This window comes from Carassius gibelio, chromosome B15 (genome assembly GCF_023724105.1).
Source record: "Carassius gibelio isolate Cgi1373 ecotype wild population from Czech Republic chromosome B15, carGib1.2-hapl.c, whole genome shotgun sequence".
NCBI lineage: Eukaryota > Metazoa > Chordata > Actinopteri > Cypriniformes > Cyprinidae > Carassius > Carassius gibelio.
This window is the reverse complement of record NC_068410.1, coordinates 19,030,896-19,054,656: the sequence shown is the minus strand read 5'-3', so window position 1 is coordinate 19,054,656 and position 23,761 is coordinate 19,030,896. Positions and strand designations below refer to the sequence as shown.

Genomic DNA, 23,761 nt, shown 5'->3' with positions numbered 1-23,761 from the left:
AGTTCATGCAGAAACCACCTAATTATAGATTCATAGACCTGATAATAGATTCATAAATCTGCTTTTTAGGACAGATAGGTATTTGCAAATTAGATGTTCATATCCTTGACAGAGGATAAATCATATCCAACTTTTCCTAAACTGCATCCATCTGAGGAACGCAATTCAACAAATCTGTTGACAGTTTGCCTTAGGGGGACAAATAATGTAAATCGTACTGGGCTAATTACTCAATTATTGGCTGGATGTCTAATAGTAGATATAAGCATGTCCTGTACATCAAAATCGCATAGCTGGGGTTTTCTTTTATCATTTGTCAATATAACTGTTAATAAAATCAGCATTTTGTGTTTTTATTTTTAATTTTTTTCATTCATCAGCAACTACTTAACATGTATCTATCTTCTTTCCTGAGGGTTATAAGTAAGTTTTCACAAGCCACATAGATGGAAATCTAATTTCTCATTAAAATCAATGATTTTGTATTCCTCAGATTAGGCAGTCACTATTAATTCATAGACCCAAAACCACAGATCAGTTAAAACCCAGATATAAAGTACACATCTATACCATCATAACTATGCAATTCCTCATTTAATTAAATTAAATGACTGAAAAACTAAACTTTGCTAATGGTTTTATACAAAATATGTTGTCAGTAGTATAATAGTATACTAGTATAGTACATATTACCATATCATCTCTCCTAGGAGTTAAAACAACAAACAAGCAAATGGATAAATAAGCAAGTACGCTTACCTAAAATGAATGATGCCTTCTTTGGCTGTGTTCTTTGCTGTCATGACATGGAAGTGATTTGACTGGGATGACACTGAGAATTTATACAAGCCTTGAGAGTGATACAGTCTGCTTTTTGGGAATTTGCCCCACCCCGTACTTTAGGTATATGCACGTGCAGTTCTTTATCACGTACACAATCAGAAAACAACTCCCATCAAGCAGAAAAAGTACCAAATAATCCATGTCCTCATGTGATTATTTAAAACACTTCTGCAATAGATATTGTTTTGTCAGCAAAATGTTGAACCAAGTGTAATTTATTTAAAAAAGGGGAAAAAAAGATATAGAAATAATAAATCCATTTATTTTTAAGCATTAATAGATTATATCAAGTAAAACTTGTTAATTTATGTTAAACATTTGTTGTTGTTTTTTCGAAGGCAAGCAATAAATACATAAATAAATAATAATAATAAAAACAGGTTTTAATCATTATTGCTCTCCATTTTTAATGCATTTATGGTGTTTAGATAAGGATTGTGCTGCTGTGGTTTCAAACGTGATCGGCTTCCATGCAGGAGTGATGACTTCATTAATGACATCACTCCTTCTGTTATCTACACAGTTGCTGACTGATTAAATGTGATGAGTTGAGAAGAGATTCTGAACATTCATGTGTTTTCGATAACATCTGCTTAACAGGTAGTCCTGTTTACAAATGTGATTTCTGATGTCCCGTGAAAATAATATGAACTTTAAAACAATATTTCAGTGTTTTTGGAAGCAAACATAAGATTTCCCGGGAACTCAAACCACGTGTTTTGCAAATGGTTTTCCTAGTGGAAAGCAAAGCTTTTATTAGGTAACTTAAAACCTTATATTGAAATGTTGAACACTGTAATATATAAAATTGTATATGAATGTATATAAATGAATGTGAACTAATGCTTGCTTTGCCATAAGGTTACTGGAGTGTTCTTGGTGGTGCCTTATTGTTCCTTTGAGTCAAGTTCAACTAATTCAGGGTTAAGCGTAATGACTGGCTCAGGATGAGGTGAAAGCTCTACCCCGAGGGATAAACGCTCATGTGCGCATAGGAAAAGATTACATGCCTCCTATTTCTGTAACACAAAGCTCTTTAAATGACTTAGCCGTGTGAGTGTGTCCGTCTGAATAGAAAGATGCAGCTGTAGAGCCTTGACTTCTCTGAGGATAACCACGGTTGACGTGCTCTGAACGGGACTACCTGAAGAAAAACACAAAGAAAGGCATTGAACTGACTTTCAAAATGCTGGTGACAATGCTAACAGCCATGTATATGATGGTGAGAGTGGCTGAACAGGTAAGGCAACTCGCTGGATTATATCTTTGTGCATTTGTCGCCAATCGCAACATACCAGCCAAAAGCAGTTCAGTTGACTGAAATTCTTTTCATAGTTTCATATGCCAGACATAATGATCTATGACAAAAACGTTAGATCGACAAATGTGATAAGAGGAGTAATTCTTGCCACACAGTGCAATATCACAATTTTTTTTGTATTTATTTTCTAAATTAAATAGGTTATTTTCTTACTGACTACTTGGAAATGAGAGAGAAAGCTCATTTGTTTCAAAGCACATTAAAACATGGACAAAAGGTGAATTTCCATTCATGTTTTTACATTTAAAATAAGGTGCTTGAACGTTTTGTGGACATATTCTTTAAGGTAACTTTTAGGGGTGTTTCTATCACTAGCTTAATATGTAAATGTCCAGAATTCATGCATCACAGGAGGATTACTGTCACTTCTACCATTTGCTGGTCAAGGTGGAAATGATGTCACAACTGACGGACAGACATATCTTTTGTTGAAAATTAAATCAAATTAAATTAAATGAATAGTAATAATAATAAAATTGGTTAATTGGTTAGTCACACAACATCCTTGAGTCTCAGTAATAAAGATATAATGGTACATGACACTGCAATCCAGTGCTTTAACTTTCCCAACAAACAAATGGAAATGAGACAGCAGGAACTAGATCACTTAAGTTTTGACTCAGCTGTGCTGTTTATTCCACAAAAAGTTGATTAAATTCACACGGGGACAAGATGGACGCTTTGTAACGACAGATTAGAATGCAAGATCATGACACGTTATGAGTCAAACCAAAAAACCTGACTTTGTAAAAGAGGCTAAATGTGGTCTCATTTACAACAACGTACTGTACAACATGCAACACACACCACGGCACATACACACACATGCACACACTGATTCAGCTGTGTCTGTTCTGCTTCAGCTGGGTGTTCGGTGGGTACGTCAACAGCAACCTCTTCCGTATATGGTGTCTCAGCCACTGCCATGGCAGGTCCACTATGTCTCCCACAGTCGGAAAGGAAGTCTTTCAAAGGAGGTGATTTATTTATTTATTTATTAATTTTTTTTTTTTTTTTTTTTACAACTGCTTAAAAAAATCCAACAATGTTTCTTCAAGGATGAATCTTACCAGGAAAATATAAAAGTCATATTTCACCCTATAATAAAAAAAAGAAAAAACAAATATGCATACTGAAAATAAAGGTTATATTTAGGATCATTATAATGTTGATGTATAATTATATGAAAACCTATAATATGTGATAAAAAGAAAAAAAACTAAAAATCAAGAATTATTAATGAATTAATAATTGTCACAACAATTATGTGCACATGCCCTCAATTATAATTATTGTAATGTGAAAACAATCTCATTCTCATTAATGTAAATCCAAAAAAATAAGCACATACATTTCAATTATATAAGTATTTATACATTAATTTATACATATACAATTAATGTTTGTGTAATGAGATATTTTATTCGAATAAAACTAAATAAAGTATTTAAAGTATTTAAAGTCCAGACAGTCATGAGAATTATTATTTTTATTTTTAGAATTCTTAGATTAATGAGAAGTTGAGAAATATACTTAATATTTATGAAATAATGTTACAAACATACAATAATAGTAATAATATATGCTTCTTTCTTTATGCTAGTAACTTGATTTTGAGATGACACATGACCAGTTCTTAATGAGATTCACCCTCAAAGTTATACAGTAATAGTCTGGTTATTAAAGGTGAAAGAGGGCAATGCTGATGGGTGGACAGAGATGAGAATAATAATGATTATATATGTGGGTGGCCCTTGTTCAATGCTTTGGTCTTATTTTGGGGTTTCTTTCTTACTACTGTGAACAGGACCTTATATTCCCAACCGCTGTATACTTTTATATCGTTCTACTGTTGTACTGTAGTCAAAAGTTTTGCACTATGACTTTCACTTATTGTCAGACATTACTAGGTGCCATTAAAGGCCAATGCACACAGATATTCCCTCTCAGAATATCTAGGCTTGGACATCCCTCAAGTGCCTGTAATCCAATGAAGAAGGATTTGTGTCTTAGTGCATTATGGTCTATAAAAGAGAAGTCTGTATAGATGTCCTGAGGTTCTGCTTAAACAGCAGGTCTGTTTTAAATTGCCACATAAAAGATTTACAAATCTATGCTTAAAGGAAATCAGTAATTTTAACTAATAGATATAACCATATTTCCTTTAGTTTACCTATAGTACATTATGTGAACTGTTTTGCAGTATTCTGAAATCTCATGTTCAACTATGCATGTAGCGGCTAGACTACCTTCTTTGTACCTTATTTACCCCCGAATAATGCATATTAATACCTTATTAGTACTTGAATTATAAATATTGGTCTCTTTTAAAATGCCACCCTAGTGACAGCTTATGTACATTTTTATCTGAGTGTACATTCATATTTCATTATATACTCATTAATTTCCATTTGAATTCTTGCTTTCTTAAGAGTAGAGAGTGTTAAGGGAGTCATTTAGCAGACATTTTCATCCGAGGCATATCACAGAACACTGATTACGGGGACAATCCCATGTAAAAGTCTCCTTACTAAAGAAAGCAAAGCTGCTTTCCTTTTGACATGTGCTGGAACACCCAAAACGGTCAAATCAGGCTGCTAATGGTTTACAATTAATAATTTAATAAGCTTATGACATTGGTGTACTTTCTTTGCATTAGCTTTTAAGCTCTTTTGTACACCAGTTCTAATGTCCGTATGGGTTTTGTGCTTTAGCATTTCGATCAAAATAGATGTATATGCTTACCATTACCAGATGCCACTCTATATGATATTAAGGAAACTACTCGGTCCCCAGGTCAAGATCAAATTTCCCACAAATTTAGTGTTATGTAGGGGCCACATAGTCCTTTTAAAGGTTTATTTACAGCCCATGCAGTGCCTTTAAAGAAAAAAATCAGTTAATTAAAAGCATCCAATAAATACTATCAGACACTTTCATGCACATTTCTTATAATGTCGATTTTGTTCTGAAATAGTCATATTCCATTTGAGTGAAAATAATTACTTTTGAATGGAGAAGAGTGCCCAAAATGACCCTGACATGACCCCAGCGGCATGAACACATTGAGTCGCCGTAACCCGCTGCAGAAGCATGTGTGGAATGTCCCGGCAGAGACGTCTCACACCTGCGTGATCTGTCTGTGCCACCATGTCTCGCACATTCCGGCGGGAAAGACAGAGAGGCGACACATGTGATAAGACTGTCATGGCTGGTGCTTTTGTGTTCAAGGACACGAGGATGCACTGACACTTTCGTGGACCTCAAAGTAGTGACGTAAAAGCAAAGTATAAAAGCATTTTTGAGATGCTGTGAATTTCTGTACCCGTTAAAGGCATTGTTCACGCAAAAATGGAAATTCTCATAATTTACTCACACACGTGTCATACGTTTTTCTTAATATTATTATTTTATATATATATATATATATATATATATATATATATATATATATATTTAAACCATAAATCATCATGTGGTTAAATCATTCCTCACACAATAAAGTTTACATTCATTCAAATATGCCATTTTCAATGAATGACAGCAGGTCGGAGGACATAAAATAACCACCTTCATAAAATGTATTTCCAAAAAGTCTTCTTTTGTGTTCCAGGAAGGAAGGTTAGTTATTCAGATTTGGAACAAAATGAGGATGAGCACATTAATTTAATTCTGGAAATATTTTTTTATGTTTTATTTTTTATTCTGGAAAGAATTATTCACTTAAAGTGTGTAGGCCTTGTTTCTATGCAATGGCATTACCAAGTGGAATGGCAATTGGTTTCAAACCCAAACATTTTCCCATCAACTATTGGCTGAAGGATAGATAGCCCCGCCCACAAACTCACATGATTGGTTCATGCATTGTTGCTATGCCAAGCTTGTCAGGATGATATAAACAAAACAATGTTTTGGTAGCACCACAATGGTCACACTTTTCTGTTAAATGAACCTACAGATGTCTTATTTATAGTCATCTGTGCTTATTAGAAATATATAAAGTATTTTAACAATTCAAACTTTTGGTTTGTTTTACAGTTTGAGGGCCAGAGAAGGAACAGCATAGGAGTTTACAGAAAGAGTAAGTATGAACAATTCTGAAATTGTATTGTGGAATAAAAGCTGTAAAATAAAATTAAATGTTTTGTTATCGTTACATACATAAAATAATAAATTATTCTCTAAATGATTACCTAATTCTCTAAATATTATTTAATTCTCAAAATATGATCTAGTTTTAATCACTCCCTTATTTTTTAGGCTCTTCTTCCAGTAATGGACACACCAAACCTTCTGCTGATAAAGCAGCGGCTACAATTCAGAACCAGTACAGGAAGTATCACCAAAAGAAGCAGAAAGAACACAAATGAAAGCTAAACTATTAGTTTTTGAAGTGTCCATTTCATGCTGATCAAACCCAGTATTTTCCTTTCTGAACCCTATAACCCCAGCAACTGTCCACATGCAAACCTGGTCTCCATCAATGCTAAAGGACAACACCTTATAGAGGCACAGTCACATATTCTGATTTACAGATAGCTGACACCTGCATGAAAACACGTTCACACAATGACAAACATTTCAGACCATTTGCTGATAATGGACGCCACAAACCTCATACACAAAAACTTTCAGATCTGTATGATAAATGAGGATGATATGTACCATTTTTTATTTATTTATTTTTCTTAATGCCCTCTGAGTTTTTGTCAGATAATTATGAGTAAAACTGTGTCCTCAAAATATAATTAAATACCCCCCCCCCCCCACCTCCTATATTTACTTTAGGTTAACCACACTGTGTACCAATATATGTAATTTAATTGTAACATTTATAAGTTACATACTACGTGGGTATGTGCCTAGGTGAAGAAGTGCAATGTGAAAAATACATATCTGTCATTTGAAAGCCTGCAGAGAGCATTGTGTATTTTTCAAATGATAATGTATGAGTGATTTTTTTATACACTCAATGCCATGGCAACGTACAATCACATTCAATAAAGATTTTATTTAAGTCCCAAGTACTAGCTCCAAGATGTAATGTCATTCTTCCCTCTGCTGGTGAGCTAAAGTGCAAGTGAAAGGCTCAAAAATCAGTTGCCTACAAATCCTGAATAGAGAATCTGAATCTATCTATCTATCTATCTATCTATCTATCTATCTATCTATCTATCTATCTATCTATCTATCTATCTATCTATCTATCTATCTATCTATCTATCTATCTATCTATCTATCTATCTATCTATCTATGAAGAGTTTGGTTCCAAAACGCAATAAATCAAATTTTATTAATTTGAGTAAAATGTGTTATATAGTTCTGAATGTGTAGTCGCAAGCAATACATATTTAAAAATATATATAAATAATAATAATAAAATAAAAAAATAAGACGGTCCCGCCAAACACGTGTTTATTAACTTTACAATGCGCGTGCGCATTAGCCAGATTGGTCTGAACAGTGTTTGGGATTTATTGTACTGCGTGTGATTTTAGCTAAGGAGGTAAAATCCTTTCATCCTTCAGGTAAGTAAGGGTTTGCAGACTTTTCACGATCGCTGACGTTCGGACTTTTTATTTTATATCCACAACCCCCATTATTACGCATGAATATTAATAGAAACTGGAAAAGGCACCAATACCGTATACACACAGTTTAGAAGATGAATGGATGGATGGATGGATGGATGACTATGTCTTCATTGGCACTGATAACCAAACTATTTCGTTATTGTATTATTGACGCTCCTGCTAGGTGTCAGTAAGTTCAAGGCAAGTTAATGAACAAAACTTTTTTTTTTTTCTTTATTGCAGTTGAAAGAAAAGTTAATGAACAAAAGTACTGAGTGCTCTACATAGATGCAAACTATGGAGCGAATTTTGTGCCAATATTCATCAGACTTTTTGCAAATAAATCTGCTTTGCAAAGAAAAACTCGACTTTCAAAACAAACGCAAACTAATTTGCAAATACAAAACTCTATTCGAGAGAAAATTCAGAGGCATTGACAAACATATTATGTTACAACTGTGATACTCATTTGACTTTTTATGATGAAACGTGGCTTGATTTTCTCACAAATACAACTGAAACTTCCGTTTCCAAAAACAGCAGATGGCGCAGTTCGTCAATTTACGCTAGTTCTCGAGACCATCTGTTTACATTTTCAGGGAATAGCCTACATCAGACCAACGTGAGTGGGGAACAGGTGAGTTTCTGTCTTACTATATATACAATTAACCATTTAGATTTTTTCACAAAGCGACTCTACTGTAATGTCAGTGAAATTCATAATAAGTGCTGTTAAATTGTAACATAATTGATTAGTTCAAAGATCAGCAGTGGCATGGCTAAACATTTAAGTTCAAGATTATTAGCCGACCAAAGTGCTGCACACTGTCAATAGCACAAATACAATACGTAAAATATTAATGGCATAATGCTAAATACACATGACTATAACAAAATGATTGAATGCCAAAGTAAAAAAGATAATTTTTTAGACCAGATTTAAACAGGTATCCACTATACCTGTTTAAATCTGGTCTAAAAACGAATCTTTTAGAGGCCATTCTAATATGAGATAGTAAGTCGTTCCAGAGAGTATGACCAGCCACTTTGAATGCTCTATTTCCTCTCGTCTTTAGACGAGTGTGAGGGATCTGGAGGCATTTTAAATATTGTGGTTATCACCAATACCAGTATATCATCACACCCTAAATTAACATGATGTCAATATTTCATTTCTTGAATATCACGGTAATCATCAATACCGGTATATCGCGACACCCCTATTGTGGACTGTTCATAACTTTTTATATTCAGTTATGAGAAGGTAGATTTGTCTTATTTGTATTGGAAAAGTATGACCACTTGGCAACTGCTAGTTAATGTTGTATATCATTTTCTTTACTAAACTACATCTAAAAAGGGTAATCATTTATGTATTTGAGGTCTGAGAGTGAAGAGTGAGAAGGCAAACATTTTGCATTTTAGGTCAGCATTGCCGTCTAATCAGTCAATGTTGTCTTAAATAGCCTGCATAGCATGGCACATATTTTTTAACAAGGGATTTGACCAAATATATTGAATCTTGATTTTTGTAAAATGTTGGAACAATGTTATTTTATTTCTTTATTTATTATTATTATTTTCTTTTTTAACAATATGTATTTTTTTACATGAAGTAATATATATTACAAAAGTAGTTACTATAAAGTAACTTCAATTGAGTACCCCCCCCCCCCCCACCACCCGTTTGCATCTCTGGCATTACAATTGCACTACTGAAAACAAGTGCTACAGTTGTTTTCGGTATTTATTATGTAAAATGTAGGGATAAATAAATGTACTATTTATTTTTTATATATATATATATATAATAAAAAAATCACACAAAGAACATCCACCATTCATCATTCATAGAAAGATAGCTTTATTGCACAAGGTGTTGGAGTACTCTTTTTCTGTTTTTGTTTTGTTTTCATAGAAAAAAAAAAAATTGTATATTTAAACACAAGCAATTGCAAATTGAAGCAACTTTTCCATAAAAGTTTAGGAATCCCCTTCGCATTTTATTTATTTATTTATTTTTAAAACTTTTTTCCCTTTTAGTTATGTGTCTCCTTTTCCTTTTTTCTTTTAATAACCAGCAATATATTCAGAGCATGCAATGCCATTTTTCATCAAGTTAAATAAAAAGGTAGAAACAAAACAAAACAAAAGTAAAAACAAACAAAACAGCCAACAACATAAATGAATAAAAGCATAAGACAAATTATAAAAAGGAGAAAATAAATCAAACGCCAGACATCTGGTCTGGGTTTATGTGCCCCATTCAAAACTCAAGGTGTAAAGTATTTTTTGTTAGATTTTATACTATTTTTGTCTTTTTAATCCCCTCACATTTAAAGTTATAACCAGACTTATAATTGTGCTCTGGTTGCTAATGGAGATGTCGAAAATAGTAATTATTTATACAAAACAGTTTCATATATACAAGAGTCTTTATTTGTAGATTAGAAATTATGCTGACAGGGAAGTCTTGGGTATAGCAGGAATTTTTATTGGTTGAGGAAAAGGGGCTAATCGGATCATTCGGGCAGGGAAACAGGCGTGTGGGGATGGAGTTCTGTTCCTGACTCCACCCAGTATCCACACAGCTTCTCCTATGATTGGTTGGAGCTTGGGGGTCCCTGATTCGACTGGCTAAACAGGCCTGCCCCATTGCGCAACACAACTGCATTTTCTTTTCAACACAAATCATCATAAAACCAAACAAAAACCAAGTTGAATACATCTATTTTCATAAAGAATTCAACAGAGAAAAAATAAATCTAATTCATTTTAAGTCGAAAACATGGGACGTGGGGGCTTTCTGGGGTGGTCAAGGGGATATTTTCACATGATGTTTCACCTGAACAGGTATGAATACTGATATAGATATCGGTCTAATTCTAATGAAACGTTCATGGCAAAATCCACTGGGCATGTCTGCCATCAGACAGACTTAATAACCCAGTCAGTGGGCATTTGAGCAGCAATAAGAGGAACACGTACGTCTTTCACTGTTTTTAAAACAAGTCCACATTCTTCGCAACTCTATCTGAAGTTTGGGCTGGATCTGGGTGATCAAATTGATTTATCTTACACAACTTGGGTACACTGTAACACAATCCTAATTCATCAAGCCACCAATAAAACATCTCCTGGTAAATCAAACAGATTATTATATTTTTTTTTTTTCATATGCCACAAACAGATATATTATCGTTCAATCCGCTCGGTTTTAAATCGAACACGACATGTCCCTACTCTGTACCTTAGGATTTGTTGTGTCAGGTCTTCCTAACATGAGATATGTTCAGGCGGCTGCATGAAACTGAATCCTGTTGTACAAACGATAAATGCGTGCTATTTCCTGTGCTGAAGTCTGCAGGGGTTGTGTTCTAACACACCAATAAATATGCAGTACATAAATGTAGCAATCTTTCCCCTGATAAATAAGATCTGAACTATCAGACGTGCTGAAAGCTTGATTTTTTTATAACACAGGAGCAATCTCACCTTAAAGCAATAGTTCACTCAAAATTTACATTTTGTCATCATTCACTATCTATTCACTATTCATCAATTATTCCATACAATGAAAGTCAGTGGGGTCTAGATTTTGTTCATTTAGACCTTCTACGGCCATTTCTGTTTGTATTTTTCTATTACTTTTACACACCGCATCATCTTCTTGTTTCCATTTTATGATGGGTGGCAACCAGCGTTAAGGTGCAATACACTATGTTGGAGTATCAACCTGATATTATTGGTGCTGGATTATTCCTGGTAATACCATAGCAATATTTCACTTATCGCCAATACCAGTATATTGCGACACCCCTACTTTCACTGTATGGACAAGGCACTCCTGTGTTCCGCAGAAGAAATAATGCTGGTTTGGAACAACACGAGGGTAAGTAAATAATGACCGAATTTTAGTTTTTGGGTGAACTGTCTCTTTAGGGACCTGATGGAAAGCTCTCAAAGCACTGTGGGTATTTTAAACTATTCATTGGCCAGTAGAGATGGTGCATGGATTCAGATGGCACTCACAGATGTCCATCTATGAGCTGGAGTTGCAGTGGCAAATTTCCATTGTTTCCAAGCAACTGTAGAGAGTGTGTTCGGAAATGTCCATAAATATCTCCTTCATACCATACAGGGTGTTGCACCTTGCAGCCCGGCTGATTATAACAATGAAAGGAAGTTAGTTTGGGAACCTTTAATGATCTTTCCCGAGAATTCCCAACCACGGCATGTCGAAACACACCCTCTGCCGTTCTTTTTCAATCTCTCTTAGTTATGTTACCCGTTTATCTCAGCGTTTCTTGATCGACACCTCCTCTCGCTTACTGCTGCACCTCCCACTGAGCGATTGTCTTCAAATCTTTTTTAAAATAAAATTTTTCTTTTTCAATTAGATATGGCATTAAATCTCTGCTCTCACCACGTATATATTTACTATATCTTTAGATAGAAATATATATGTATATATTTTGACAACAAACATTGCAATATATTTTCTTTTCTTTTTTTTTTCTTTTGTATTGCAGGAGCCCTGATGTAGTACTTTCTTTTTTTCCATTGAAATCATTGGGAGAGTTTGTCGATTTTTGGAAGTTTCTCTGTGATGGGGGTTTGCTTTGGAAACCGAGTGAACGAAGGAGGCTTGAGAGGCATTTCGATCCATTTAGGGGTTGAATGAAACCTTCCCCTCCTACATTTCACTCATTCCCTCCTTTATTCACCCCTGCGCTACCTAAAGCTAGAGTCTCTAAGACCTTCGAATAGGAACGACCGCTAGAGTCTTCATGTGGGAAAGGAAAGCAAAGAATAAAGAGAAACGATGAACAAACGCAGAAAAGCTACACAGCGACAGCAGATATCTCTCCCTCTCTGTTCACGGGCCCATCTGCCTCTAATTCCTCCCTACCTCTCTGCCCTCTTCCCGCCTTTCTGCCTGTGCTCGGTCCCTCCAGGAGAGGCTGTTAGGCGTTCACAGTGAGACAGAGAAAGTGGTAACATTTTTGGGGGAGGTCTGGGTGGGGAAGGAGGGGTGATAAGTATATGGCATCAAACACAAACAATCGAACAAACAAACAGCAAAACAAGAGCCTTTCTTTCATATCGAAGGGAGTCGAGAGAGAAGAGAAGGGAGATGTGTCCACCCTTTTACATACTCTCTCCAACTTGTCCCCTCTTTTCAGATGGACTCTAGACCTTGTTGCTCAGTGGGCGGCACTTGGCGTCTCCAAGCCGATCCGATGCCAAGAGACCAAGCACGCAGGCTTGGTCGAGAGGTCCTTTAAAGGTGTGTGCTGGCCACATGTATACATATATATTTACACATATACATACACATGCACACACACACCATGTACACAAGCTTTAGAAAGCTCAGTGGGTCCACCCGGCCCTCCTTAGTGCTGAAGTTCAAAATTTCGAAAAATAGAAAACCGAACAAAAAAATAAAAGTACAGTAACCATACATCCGCAGTGAAAATGGCTCCAGACATTTTTTTTCGCGTTTTTTTTTTCCTTTCTTGTTTGTTTACAAAATAGTCAATAACACTCTATACTGTGTCATCAATTGCATGAAAAAAATCCCAGACTCGATTCAGGCGGTCGAGACTTTCGTCTTCGAGCTGTTTTTCCAGGATCAGGAGGGGCGGAAGGTGTACATCATGGTGAATTTGTTTATGCATAAGCTTTCCGAGGCAATGCGTTGCAGTATGAGCGACATAAAAAGAGACACTTTTTTTTGACAGCCTAAAAACATCTAGACAGGTTAATGTGAAACAATATATCTCTTAAAACCTTTTTTTTCCTATTTTCCGAAGTCGAGAAATCAAATTAACAAGTGCACATGGAAAGCATTTCGTGCATAAGGTCCAAGGTGTCTTTGACAGAGAGAAGAGAAAGGATAGAGGGTGAGAAAGTGAGAGAGAAGAAAAAAAAAAACACAAAATTGGGAGAAAGGGTCCTGGGGTTTGGCATATTTAATCCTGGAGAAGGCCAGACAAAAAAGCTTGAGCAGAAGAATAAAAAAAGTAAAGAAAAAAAAGGTAACAGAGAGGAAAAAAGAGAGACCCCTGTCCCGCCATTGTTCATTTCCGCCCCTGCCCAGACTCCAGGAGTATGGGAACGTACTGTATGTGTGTGAGCTACACCAGAGTGTAGGATTTGGAGTACGCCCCAGCATTCTGCTTTTGCAGTCTGCCCAGGCCGGACGAGCTGCTCTCAAGCAGAGAGTCTCTGGATCCCCCAACCTTGGAACTGCCAGGCGTCGGGCCGCTGCCTCCCGTGGAGCTCGAGCTGGCTCCTGCTCCAGCGGCAGCTGCCCCGCTTGGGGCCGAGGAGGTGGAGGAGGTGCTGGGCATGGTTAGAGTCCTCTGGGGCAGGGTGGCTGTGCCTGAGCTGATGCTGGAGCTCCCAGCGGCCCCGCTTGAAGCTGGGCCCGATGTACCAGAGGCCCCTGAGCTGGTCAGGCTGCTCAGGCCACCGTGGCCCAGCGTTAGGGCCTGCTGCTTGGAGGGGTCTAATGTCATGTGGCGGCCCTGTGTGTGGTAGGCCCGGGCGGCAAGGCTTCGAATGGAGGCCTCGCGAGGCGGGACCACAGGACAGGGGTCGTGCAGCTCCGCCTGTTTCCGGAAGAAAGGGTCGGTCTTCATGTAAAGGGGGAGGTTACAGTACTCACCTGTAGGACAGAGACAAGTGTCAGTAAAACAGTTGAATTGCAGCTTCTTTAGTTGGAGGCTATTTTATAGATATTGCTGTTATGTGACCCTGGACCACAAAACCAAGTCACACGGATATATTTGTAGCAATAGTCAACAATACATTGTATGGGTCAAAATGAATACTTTTATTAAATTATTACGGGCCAAAAATTATTAGGATTTATTAAAATCTGAAAAAAAAAAATAATAATTAGAATTAATAATCTAATCATTAAGATAAGTAAAGATCATGTTTTATAATAATATTTTGTAAATTTCCTTGCGCAAGTATATTAAAACGTAATTCTGATTAGTAATATGTGTCGCTAAGGACTTAGTTTGGACAACTTTAAAGGCAATTTTCTCAATATTTTTGCACCCTCAGATTCCAGATTTTCAAATAATTGTATCTCAGCCAAATATCGTCTTATGCATCAATGAAAAGCTTATTTACTCAGCTTTCAGATGTTTTCAGTAAAAAAAAAACTGACCCTTGTGACTGGTTTTGTTGTTCGTTTGGAAATTACAGCTCCAACAATAAATGTCTAACATCCCCAAAATGTGTTGTCAACTCACTCTTGTTGGCGCGGTGGGGAATGGGCACTGCAACGTTTTTGCCGCGGTCGTAATCCTGCGGTTTGGGCGGAGAGGCAGTGAAGCGACAGATGCCTGGTTCGGATGGTGTGCTCATAGAGGTCATGCTGTCTGCATTATCGTTGGTGCCTGTGGTCATCTGATCAGAGGAGCTGTCAGAGATAAAACACTCGGTGATCTCGAACTTGGCATGCTGCAGGTGCTCCTCCAGCTTAGCATGTTCATAAGCTCGGGCCAGCTCCTCGTAGGTGGAAGACGCACTCTCTGTGGACACCATACTGTTTCGTCCCTTATCTGAGCACAGGAGAGGACAGAATGAGTGTTAACACTCATCATATGATGACCCTTTCTGTTGAAAGTTTTGACTGGAATAATACCAATTCTAGATAATGGAACCATAAATATTCTTAAAATCTGAAATGGAAGTGTGTGGACCTGTGTCCTGAGACAGGCTGGCACTGTAGCTGTCACTCTCTGTGACCGTGATGCCATGCTGGGAGCCCACTGTCCGCCAATCTGAGGTGAGAGTGCGAGCAGGTGTGGACGCCTGGCATTTAGTCAGAGTCCACTGGCTGGAATAGCGGTTTCTCGTGCTGTGCGCAGACTTCACGCTCTTCCTCGATACTGGATCTGAGAAAAGTAATATCAGAGAGAGTATGAAACACTCACTAATTATACCATCTTCCATCTGTTATGGAATGAGTGGGTGAGTAGGTGTGACATACTGGTGCCCGGCCTGATGTCTGACATGTCAATCAAAGGTCCTGTGTTTTGGATGAGGGCGGGGTGGTGCACAGACACACCCGTACAGAAGCTTTGAGGGTTCACTGATTGGCTGAACTCAGTGTCTGTCACAGGGATGGTGGCCTTGTCTTCACCTATCACACACAAAAGAGAAATACACACATGCCTATATATATTGCAATAACATATGATTTGCATATATGCAAACACATATGAAAAACACTGACCTATCTGCTTGATTCCCTCTTTGTCCTCGATGAGCAGTTGCACGCGGGGGATGTCTATGTGCAGTCGGGGTCCCTGAGGTGGGCCTTTCACAGGAGTGTCAAAACTTCGATTGTTCTTACTGCTCCAGGTACAAAACAACCACAGACAGACACACACAAACACAGAGGGGAAAAATGTATTGCCACTGCCACTTCCTTAAACACAAATTAAGGAATTAATTTTGAGTTTAAGGTTTGAGTTTTAATTCTGGAGTTTAATCTGTACACAGACTTCTAAATATATCCTTACCTGATGAGCATCTCAGCCAAGCTCTTAGCATCTACAGATGGAAATGAGAGTAATTTTATTCTTATGATTCTGGAAATGTCTAATATAAATATGAAATACAAAAAATTGAAAAAATAGATACTATACAGTATTGGCCAAAATTTGTAATAACACCTGACATATCTGAAATTGACCTTTTTTTTTGTCTCCAAAACATGATTTCATTTCATAATGTTCACGAAACATGAAGGTGATTGCTCTGAGCACAACAAATATCTGTTGAAGTGAGTCGTATGTTCTTTATCCACTTTTAACTTTAATATTTGATAGCAATATTTTTGCAGCAATTACAGCAGCACATCTCTCTGACATTGGCATAATGTCAATATGTTTCCTGAGAACTTTAACACTAATGTAATCCCATGCCTTCTGCAACTTCAGCCATGTATAATAGATCTGTCCAGTTTATTTTCCAACTCGCCCCAAATTTGCTGGATGGAGTTGAGGTCTGGACTTTGAGGTGAACGTGATTTCACCAAGTACAACATGTTGCTGGATCAACATCCTTTTTGATCCTGGAACAACATTCCAATCAACCAATCAGAATTGAGATATCATTTTTCAGAAAATGTCAGCTTCAGGTTTACTATCAGGATTAGGTGCTTCTACACCCTTGTTAATCAGCTATCATTTCTGATTTTAGGAATAAATTATGGGTAAGGTTAGGTTAAGGGGTAGGGATTGGGTTAAGTCTGTATTTTTGGACAGTAATGTTGATCCAGGATCAACAAAATATGTTGATCCAGGAACATGTGTCTTGGCAAAATCAGGGTGACCGGACTTTGAGTTGCCAGTCCATCATTTTCAATATTCGAGCAGATTCCTTCCATCGCAGATAGTTTCGGAAATAGTTCACTTGATGGCTATTGTAATGGTCAATTCAACAAAAACCAGTGAAACCTCTTCAATATGCAGTGTTCTAACAAGTTTGGCCGCCACTGTATATTTAATATTCTATTCAAACAGCATTTTATACATTTTCTGCCTATTTCCTCTCACCTCTAAGTCTCTTGAGTCTCTTTTCTTTGCGTTTCTTGCGAATTATGAAAAGTAGGGCCATGCCCAGTGTGACGAGGATGACAGGGCAGCCGATAGAGAAAAGCTTTTTAACATCATCCCCTTCCCCTCGTGCTGACTTAATAGGTGGAATAGTGCCTGTGGAGGAAAGGCAATAGAGATAAGTACAAAGATAGAGATAAAGCTCACGTCAAGGCCTCTTATCTCTAAGATTCGGGCCTAAAAACAGCCTAATTAATTGATTTAGCTGCTAATTGTTCATGTCCTTTTGTTTTGTCCTCTATTACATGCCCTGGCCCTGGAGGAAATATATTTGTACATCCGAACAATTACTGAATGAAAATTGAGTGACTTGACTAATGGTGACAGAGTTACTGGGAAATTAAACTCTCTCTTGCTTGTAAACTTACTACCGTCATAATCCAGGGTGGCAAACTGGGAGCTCTGGTTTCCGCACCCGGCGCTGTTGCATGTCTTCATCTTTAGCTCATACCAAGTGGCCTCACGCAACTCGGCGAGGAATATGTCAGCTGAGGCATTGGTGCGCACGCTCTGCCAAGCCCAGGTGCCTTTGGGGCGGAACTCTAGCAGGACAGCAGTGATGGGGCAGCCGCCGCTCGTCCAGCCCTGGAGGTTGAGGCGGGCGTGGGTGGAGTTGATGTGAGTGAAGAGGGGCTGGTCTTTATTGAACTGCGGCTCTGCAAAACAAGAAAGATAACATTTTACAAATCTATATTAATGTGTACTGTATAGAGTGCTTGTACCTACATCACAGATTGGTCTGTTACCCAGATGCGCAGACATATCGGATATACTAAGATGTAAACTACGGCATAGATTGCAAGGATACTGTACTACTGAAGATGTTCGATTAATTTATTCTGTCTAAACCATGAAAAATAACTATGTAAGTTGCTTAATCATATAGCGCACGACTTGTCAAGTTATAAAGGGCATGATATTTGAACTAAAAGTTAATGGGTGAAAAAAGATCCATACAGCAGTATAAGTCAAGATATTAACCAAATATTTTCCCTGCGTGGCAAGCAATGATGAGAACAAACAGGAATATTGTCAATATTCTTACCCTGGAAATCCTGGTTCAGTTTGGCCAACCATAAATGCCTTTTTTTTTCTTGCAATGTTCTCCTTGATTTGTTTTAAAGGGGTGGTTTACTGTTTTTTTTTCTAGGCTTGAATAAACCGCCTCGAGCGCATCTGTACATCCCACCCCTCAAGATCAGAATGTGCTCCGGTTGTATTGTAAACAATGACATCTTCTATATTGCTTATCTATTTGAGCACAATTGAGATGCAGTGAATATTAATGAAGAGGATTGTGCCAAACCTGTGCAAGCACGACTGTTAATGGTATGTTGTTTTGTTGTTGTCTCACACTTTTTTAGATGCGCTGTTGTTTATAAATGCTACTTCTTTTGATAAAACCGCTTTTAATATACGGTTTTATTCAGATTAAAGCTTTGATACAGCACAGCAACGTACACGCGACCATGTATAACGCTTCTCATTGCTTTGTGAAAATAAGTGTATAAATGGAATAGTTTGTTGGAGCTGATCTGAGGATCTGATTGAGAGAGAGAGAGAGAGGCAGAGCAGGGCAATGTGAGGAACAGGATTGAGAACCGCTGCTTTAGAACACTGGGTTTTGAAACTTGTGAATCCATTAGAATCGTTAGAAGACAGAATCGCGATTCATATATGCACAGATTTTAACGTGCACACCTAGTTTTCTCTTCCTCTTAACTAAAGCAGCACAACATGGCCTCGCCCCTTTGTTGTGTGCTCCCAGGGGCGGGGGAGTTTGTGACGTAACGGATCCGGGAAGAAGCTTGTGGTAGTCCCTAACCAGCTGTTTTTGTAGGCATTAAACTGCCAGAATTTTAAAAGATGATATCTCCATTTGCATTGAACTTTCAGTGCTGCAACTTTGCAGATATTGTTCATGATCAAACAGCAACGTTACAAACAAACTTACGTTAAAAAAGTGAAAATCGCAATCAACCACCCCTTTAACTTATAACTATAGTATTCTAAATGTTTTGCCGGTCCGACTGATTAGTACAGCCAAAACATGACAATAATTAACCATTTTTAACATCAATAAACAGAAAAATTTGCAAGTTCTGTTCGGTTCAGTGGCATTGTTTACATTACACCCATATAATCTAATTTCACTACCGTACAAACCTTATGTATGTGTGTGTGTGTATTTATGTATGTATGTGTGTGTATATATATATATATATATATATATATATATATTAAATTACTCCGTAAGGACGCATTAAATTCAGAAGTTATTATAATGATTTCTGAAGGATCATGTGACACTGAAGAATGGATTAATGGCAGCTGAAAATTGTGCTTTGCCATCACAGAAATTAATTACATTTAAATCAATTACATTTAAAAATATTTTGCTTGGTGAGTATAAAAGACTTATTTCAAAAAAATGTACAGACCCTCATATTTTGAACAGTAGTTTTTATGAATAAAAATATATTTTTCACTATGAGCTTGTTTAGCAAATTATATATATATATAAGAAAACAAGCTGCAAGAACTCTAACATTTAGCTAGATCTGCTCACCTCTGCCGTGAGTCTTGGCCTCAATGATCTCGCTGATGCGACCAGCTCCCACACTGTTTTTTGCTGCAAGCTTGACTTTGTACCAGGTACCACAACGCAGGTTGTCCAACTTGAAAGATCGTTCACTGGAGCTAATGAAGACATCCTTCCACTCCTCAGTGTTATCTACTGAATACTGCAGCACGAAACCTGAATGTGCACACACATAAGCAATGTATTATTGATATGATTTTATTAATGATATTATCAGTTCATGCAATTCCTAGGAATCAAACTCATGTTGGCATTGCAAGCCTAACTCAGAACATTTTTTAACATCACCACCAGATGGCGCATTGACCTTACAGATTAATCAGAGTAACAATCTCAGATGTAGTGCAGATCAGATTGCTGTAAACCTCCATTAGTAACCCAGACAGAGCGAGAAATGCTGACTACACAGTTATGCAAATAAATGCACAATATGGCGTCGCCCATCATTAGGTGCGGCCCAAATTTGATGTCTGATTTTGGCTTTGGCAGATGGCAAAATAAAGGGCGTCACTTCAGAAGAATTTACCCACAGACAGCCTTGTATTCTCTTTATTTTCCACCCACCTTTACACACACAAACACCACAGACAACGTTTTTTTTGTTTGTTTGTTTGTTTTTCAAATGTACTGTGAGATGCAAGCAGTTTGACAGTAACATGTGACAGATAAATCATAATCTGAAAGAAAGACAGTAAGATAGACAGAAAAAAGTGAGCATCTGCAAAATGTAAAGAAACCTCGGAGATAGAGAAAAGAAAATGAAATGACTTTTACTTTGAGGAGCCCAATATACAAATCCGATTCCAAAAAAGTTGGGACACTGCACAGATTGTGAGTAAAAAGGGAATGGAATAATTTACAAATCTCAAATGTATATTTTCTTAACAATATATATTGATGACCTATCAAATGTTGAAAGTGAGACATTTTGGATTTCATGAGAGCTACACGTTCCAAAAAAGTTGGGACAGGTAAGAATAAGAGGCCGGAAAAGTTAAATGTACATATAAGGAACAGCTGGAAGACCAATCTGCAACTTATTAGGTCAATTGGCAACATGATTTGGCATGAAAAGAGCCTCTCAGAGTAGCAGTGTCTCTCGGAAGTAAAGATGGGCAGAGGATCACGAATTCCCCCAATACTGTGGCGAAAAATAGTGGAGCAATATCAGAAAGGAGTTACTCAGAGAAAAAATGCAGAGAGTTTGAAGTTATCATCATCTACAGTGCATAATATCATCCAAAGATTCAGAGACTCTGGAATGATCTCTGTGCGTAAGGGTCAAGGCTAGAAACTCATACTGGATGCCCATGATATTTGGGCCCTTAGATGGCACTGCATCACATACAGGAATGTTACTGTGCTATTCGCCGTTGCCGGCTATAACTCTATAGGTCAAAAAAGAAGCCATATCTAAACATGATCCAGAAGCGCAGGCGTTTTCTCTGGGCCAAGGCTCATTTAAAATGGACCGTGGCAAAGTGTAAAACTGTTCTATGGTCAGATGAACCAAAATTTGAAGTTATTTTTGGAAAATTGGGATGTCATGTCATCCGGATTAAAGAAGACAAGGACAACCCAAGTTGTTATCAGCGCTCAGTTCAGAAGCCTGCATCTCTGATGGTATGGGGTTGCATGAGTGTGTGTTGCATGGGCAGCTTACACATCTGGGAAGGCACCGTCAATGCTGAAAGGTATATCCAAGTTCTAGAACAACATATGCTCCCATCCAGATGTCGTCTCTTTCAGGGAAGACCTTGCATTTTCCAACAAGATGATGCCAGACCACATACTGCATCAATTACAACCTCATGGCTGCATAGAAGGATCTGGGTACTGAAATGGCCAGCCTGCAGTCCAGATCTTTCTCCCATAGAAAACATTTGACGCATCATAAAGAGGAAGATGTGACAAAGAAGACCCAAGACAGTTGAGCAACTAGAAGCCTGTATTAGACAAGAATGGGACAACATTCCTATTCCTAAACTTGAGCAACTTGTCTCCCCAGATGTTTGCAGACTGTTATAAAAAGAAAAGGGGATGCCACACAGTGGTAAACATGGCCTTGTCCCAACTTTTTTGAGATGTGTTGATGCCATGAAATCTAAAATCTAAACTTATTTTTCCCTTAAAATTATACATAATCTCAGTTTACATATTTTGATATGTCATCTATGTTGTATTCTGAATAAAATACTGTCATTTGAAACTTCCAAATTGTGCATTCTGGTTTTATTCACAATTTGTATAGTGTCCCAACTTTTTTTGGAATCGGGTTTGTATAAAAGTTCTGAGGCAACCAGAAAGAAAAAGGACAGGTGCTTGTACCTCTGATGGAACTTCCTCCATTGTCTCCAGGGATCCAAGCCAGAGTGATTGAAGAAGTGGATGTGGTGGAAACTGTCAAACGTGGTTGATCTGGAGGCACTATAACACAGGGCACACAGAGATTGATGGGAATTGTTCTTTTGATAGTCAAACACCAGCAGTCAATATTTTATATTTCCTCCACTATGTGTTTTGATGTCAGTAAATTTTTACTTGACCTTTAACAAGACATCTATATTCATATATAATCTATATCCCCACTCTATAGTTGTGGTAACATCTACTGTTGTTTGAAATTGAGTCATCAATAGGAATCTGTGAAATTGAGAATTTTACTTGAGAGCGAAATATTTACACTCACAGATTTTGCAACAGGTTTAAGTTGGTTACGCAAATTGCCAAACTGACCTAGAAAAGGCTACTTAGAAAGTGACTTGGATTATTGACAATGGATGTTTTTTGGGCAAAATTGAGCCAAATTCCACGTGACTGCACCTTAATTCTAAAATCAAATCTTAAAACCTTGTTCATAGGAATGTTATCCAAGGTAAATTTTACAGGGTGACATGAAAGTATGCGCTTACTTACCTTGTACCAGCAGGTTTACGATGATTGTGTCAAAACCCAGTGTGTTGGTGGCCGTGCAGGTGTAGTACCCAGAATCCTCAGCTTTCACAGAGCGCAGCACCAGGGTACCGTTTGAAAGAATATTCCGGTGACCATCTTGAGTAACTGGGATGGCAGTGTCCTCACTGTAAGGATCAAATCATTCATATTGACCTTCTCGTTTTTGAATAATATAGAGGCAATTATGTGATCAGGTATCTGGGTTTGTAAATCTAAACCTTTAAGTCTCTATATTTTAAGAACTCATTGGAAAAACACTGTGTTTAAAGCTGATCCTAGACCTGTCTTTGGTCCATTTGATGGTGGGTGTTGGCTCTCCCACTGAGCTGCACGGCAGCCGAACTTCCTTCATCCACGGAGTGGTCACCGTTCCTCCGAAAGACAGGATTTTAGCAGGAGCTGAGTAGGACAAATAAACAGTCATGTATTAATATACAGGTAAACTAGATTGATTGATTTTTTGGGGGGGGGGTATTTTTTCCTTTATTGTGATAGGACAGGAAGCGCAATGGGAGGGAGAGAGAGGGGGCGGGATCGGGAAAGGTCCGTGAGCTGGGACTCATGCTGCGTTCCAGGCAGGTTTTTGAGCCCGTAAGTCACGACTTCAGACCACGACTCATGACTTTGTAACGTTCCAGGCAAGTCACGCCAAACTTCCTGAGTGCAAGATATTGTAGCTAGATTATTAATTTTATTGCAGCATTACATTGTCCTAAAATCTATTTTTCTATGTGTACAACTTGAATAAACACTGCATCCATACGCAATATTATCTGTAGGGGCTGCCATTGTTGTTTCGCGGGCTATGTGACATCA

The 23,761-nt window shown here is 37.6% G+C and overlaps 2 protein-coding genes and 1 long non-coding RNA gene across 11 annotated transcripts in view; 2 read left to right on the top strand and 1 right to left on the bottom strand.

Moving 5' to 3' along the window:
* The first annotated feature begins 1,883 nt into the window (after positions 1–1,883).
* Positions 1,884–7,191, top strand: LOC127972927 (uncharacterized). Its single transcript, XM_052576931.1, has 4 exons — positions 1,884–2,083; positions 3,028–3,141; positions 6,203–6,245; positions 6,425–7,191. Exons 1-4 carry the CDS (start codon positions 2,030–2,032, stop codon positions 6,532–6,534), a joined length of 321 nt encoding a protein of 106 aa, XP_052432891.1. The 5' UTR covers positions 1,884–2,029; the 3' UTR covers positions 6,535–7,191.
* A 419-nt stretch (positions 7,192–7,610) lies between these two features.
* LOC127972512 (uncharacterized) lies at positions 7,611–18,853 on the top strand. 2 transcript variants are annotated; one of them, XR_008157110.1, is made up of 4 exons: positions 7,611–7,693; positions 12,925–13,028; positions 16,039–16,129; positions 18,539–18,853. It is a non-coding gene; the product is annotated as an uncharacterized LOC127972512 (long non-coding RNA). The 2 variants fall into 2 exon arrangements; XR_008157111.1 differs by lacking the exon at positions 7,611–7,693 and adding an exon at positions 8,267–8,375.
* The window catches only part of LOC127972510 (cell adhesion molecule DSCAML1), a 135,838-nt gene continuing 121,655 nt past the window's right edge, over positions 9,579–23,761 (bottom strand). For 4 of the 8 annotated variants that reach the window (XM_052576053.1, XM_052576056.1, XM_052576057.1 and 1 more), the window contains exons 22-33: positions 23,227–23,344; positions 22,907–23,070; positions 22,319–22,417; positions 19,958–20,146; positions 17,757–18,044; positions 17,329–17,484; positions 16,291–16,321; positions 16,002–16,123; positions 15,756–15,908; positions 15,466–15,660; positions 15,013–15,324; positions 9,579–14,414 (exon numbers count right to left, since the gene is read on the bottom strand). In XM_052576053.1, the coding sequence (XP_052432013.1) occupies positions 13,882–14,414; positions 15,013–15,324; positions 15,466–15,660; positions 15,756–15,908; positions 16,002–16,123; positions 16,291–16,321; positions 17,329–17,484; positions 17,757–18,044; positions 19,958–20,146; positions 22,319–22,417; positions 22,907–23,070; positions 23,227–23,344 (2,360 nt within the window). In that variant the 3' untranslated portion in view covers positions 9,579–13,881. The remainder of the gene's footprint in view (positions 14,415–15,012; positions 15,325–15,465; positions 15,661–15,755; positions 15,909–16,001; positions 16,124–16,290; positions 16,322–17,328; positions 17,485–17,756; positions 18,045–19,957; positions 20,147–22,318; positions 22,418–22,906; positions 23,071–23,226; positions 23,345–23,761) is intronic. The other 4 variants (XM_052576054.1, XM_052576060.1, XM_052576061.1 and 1 more) reach the window with 2 other exon arrangements.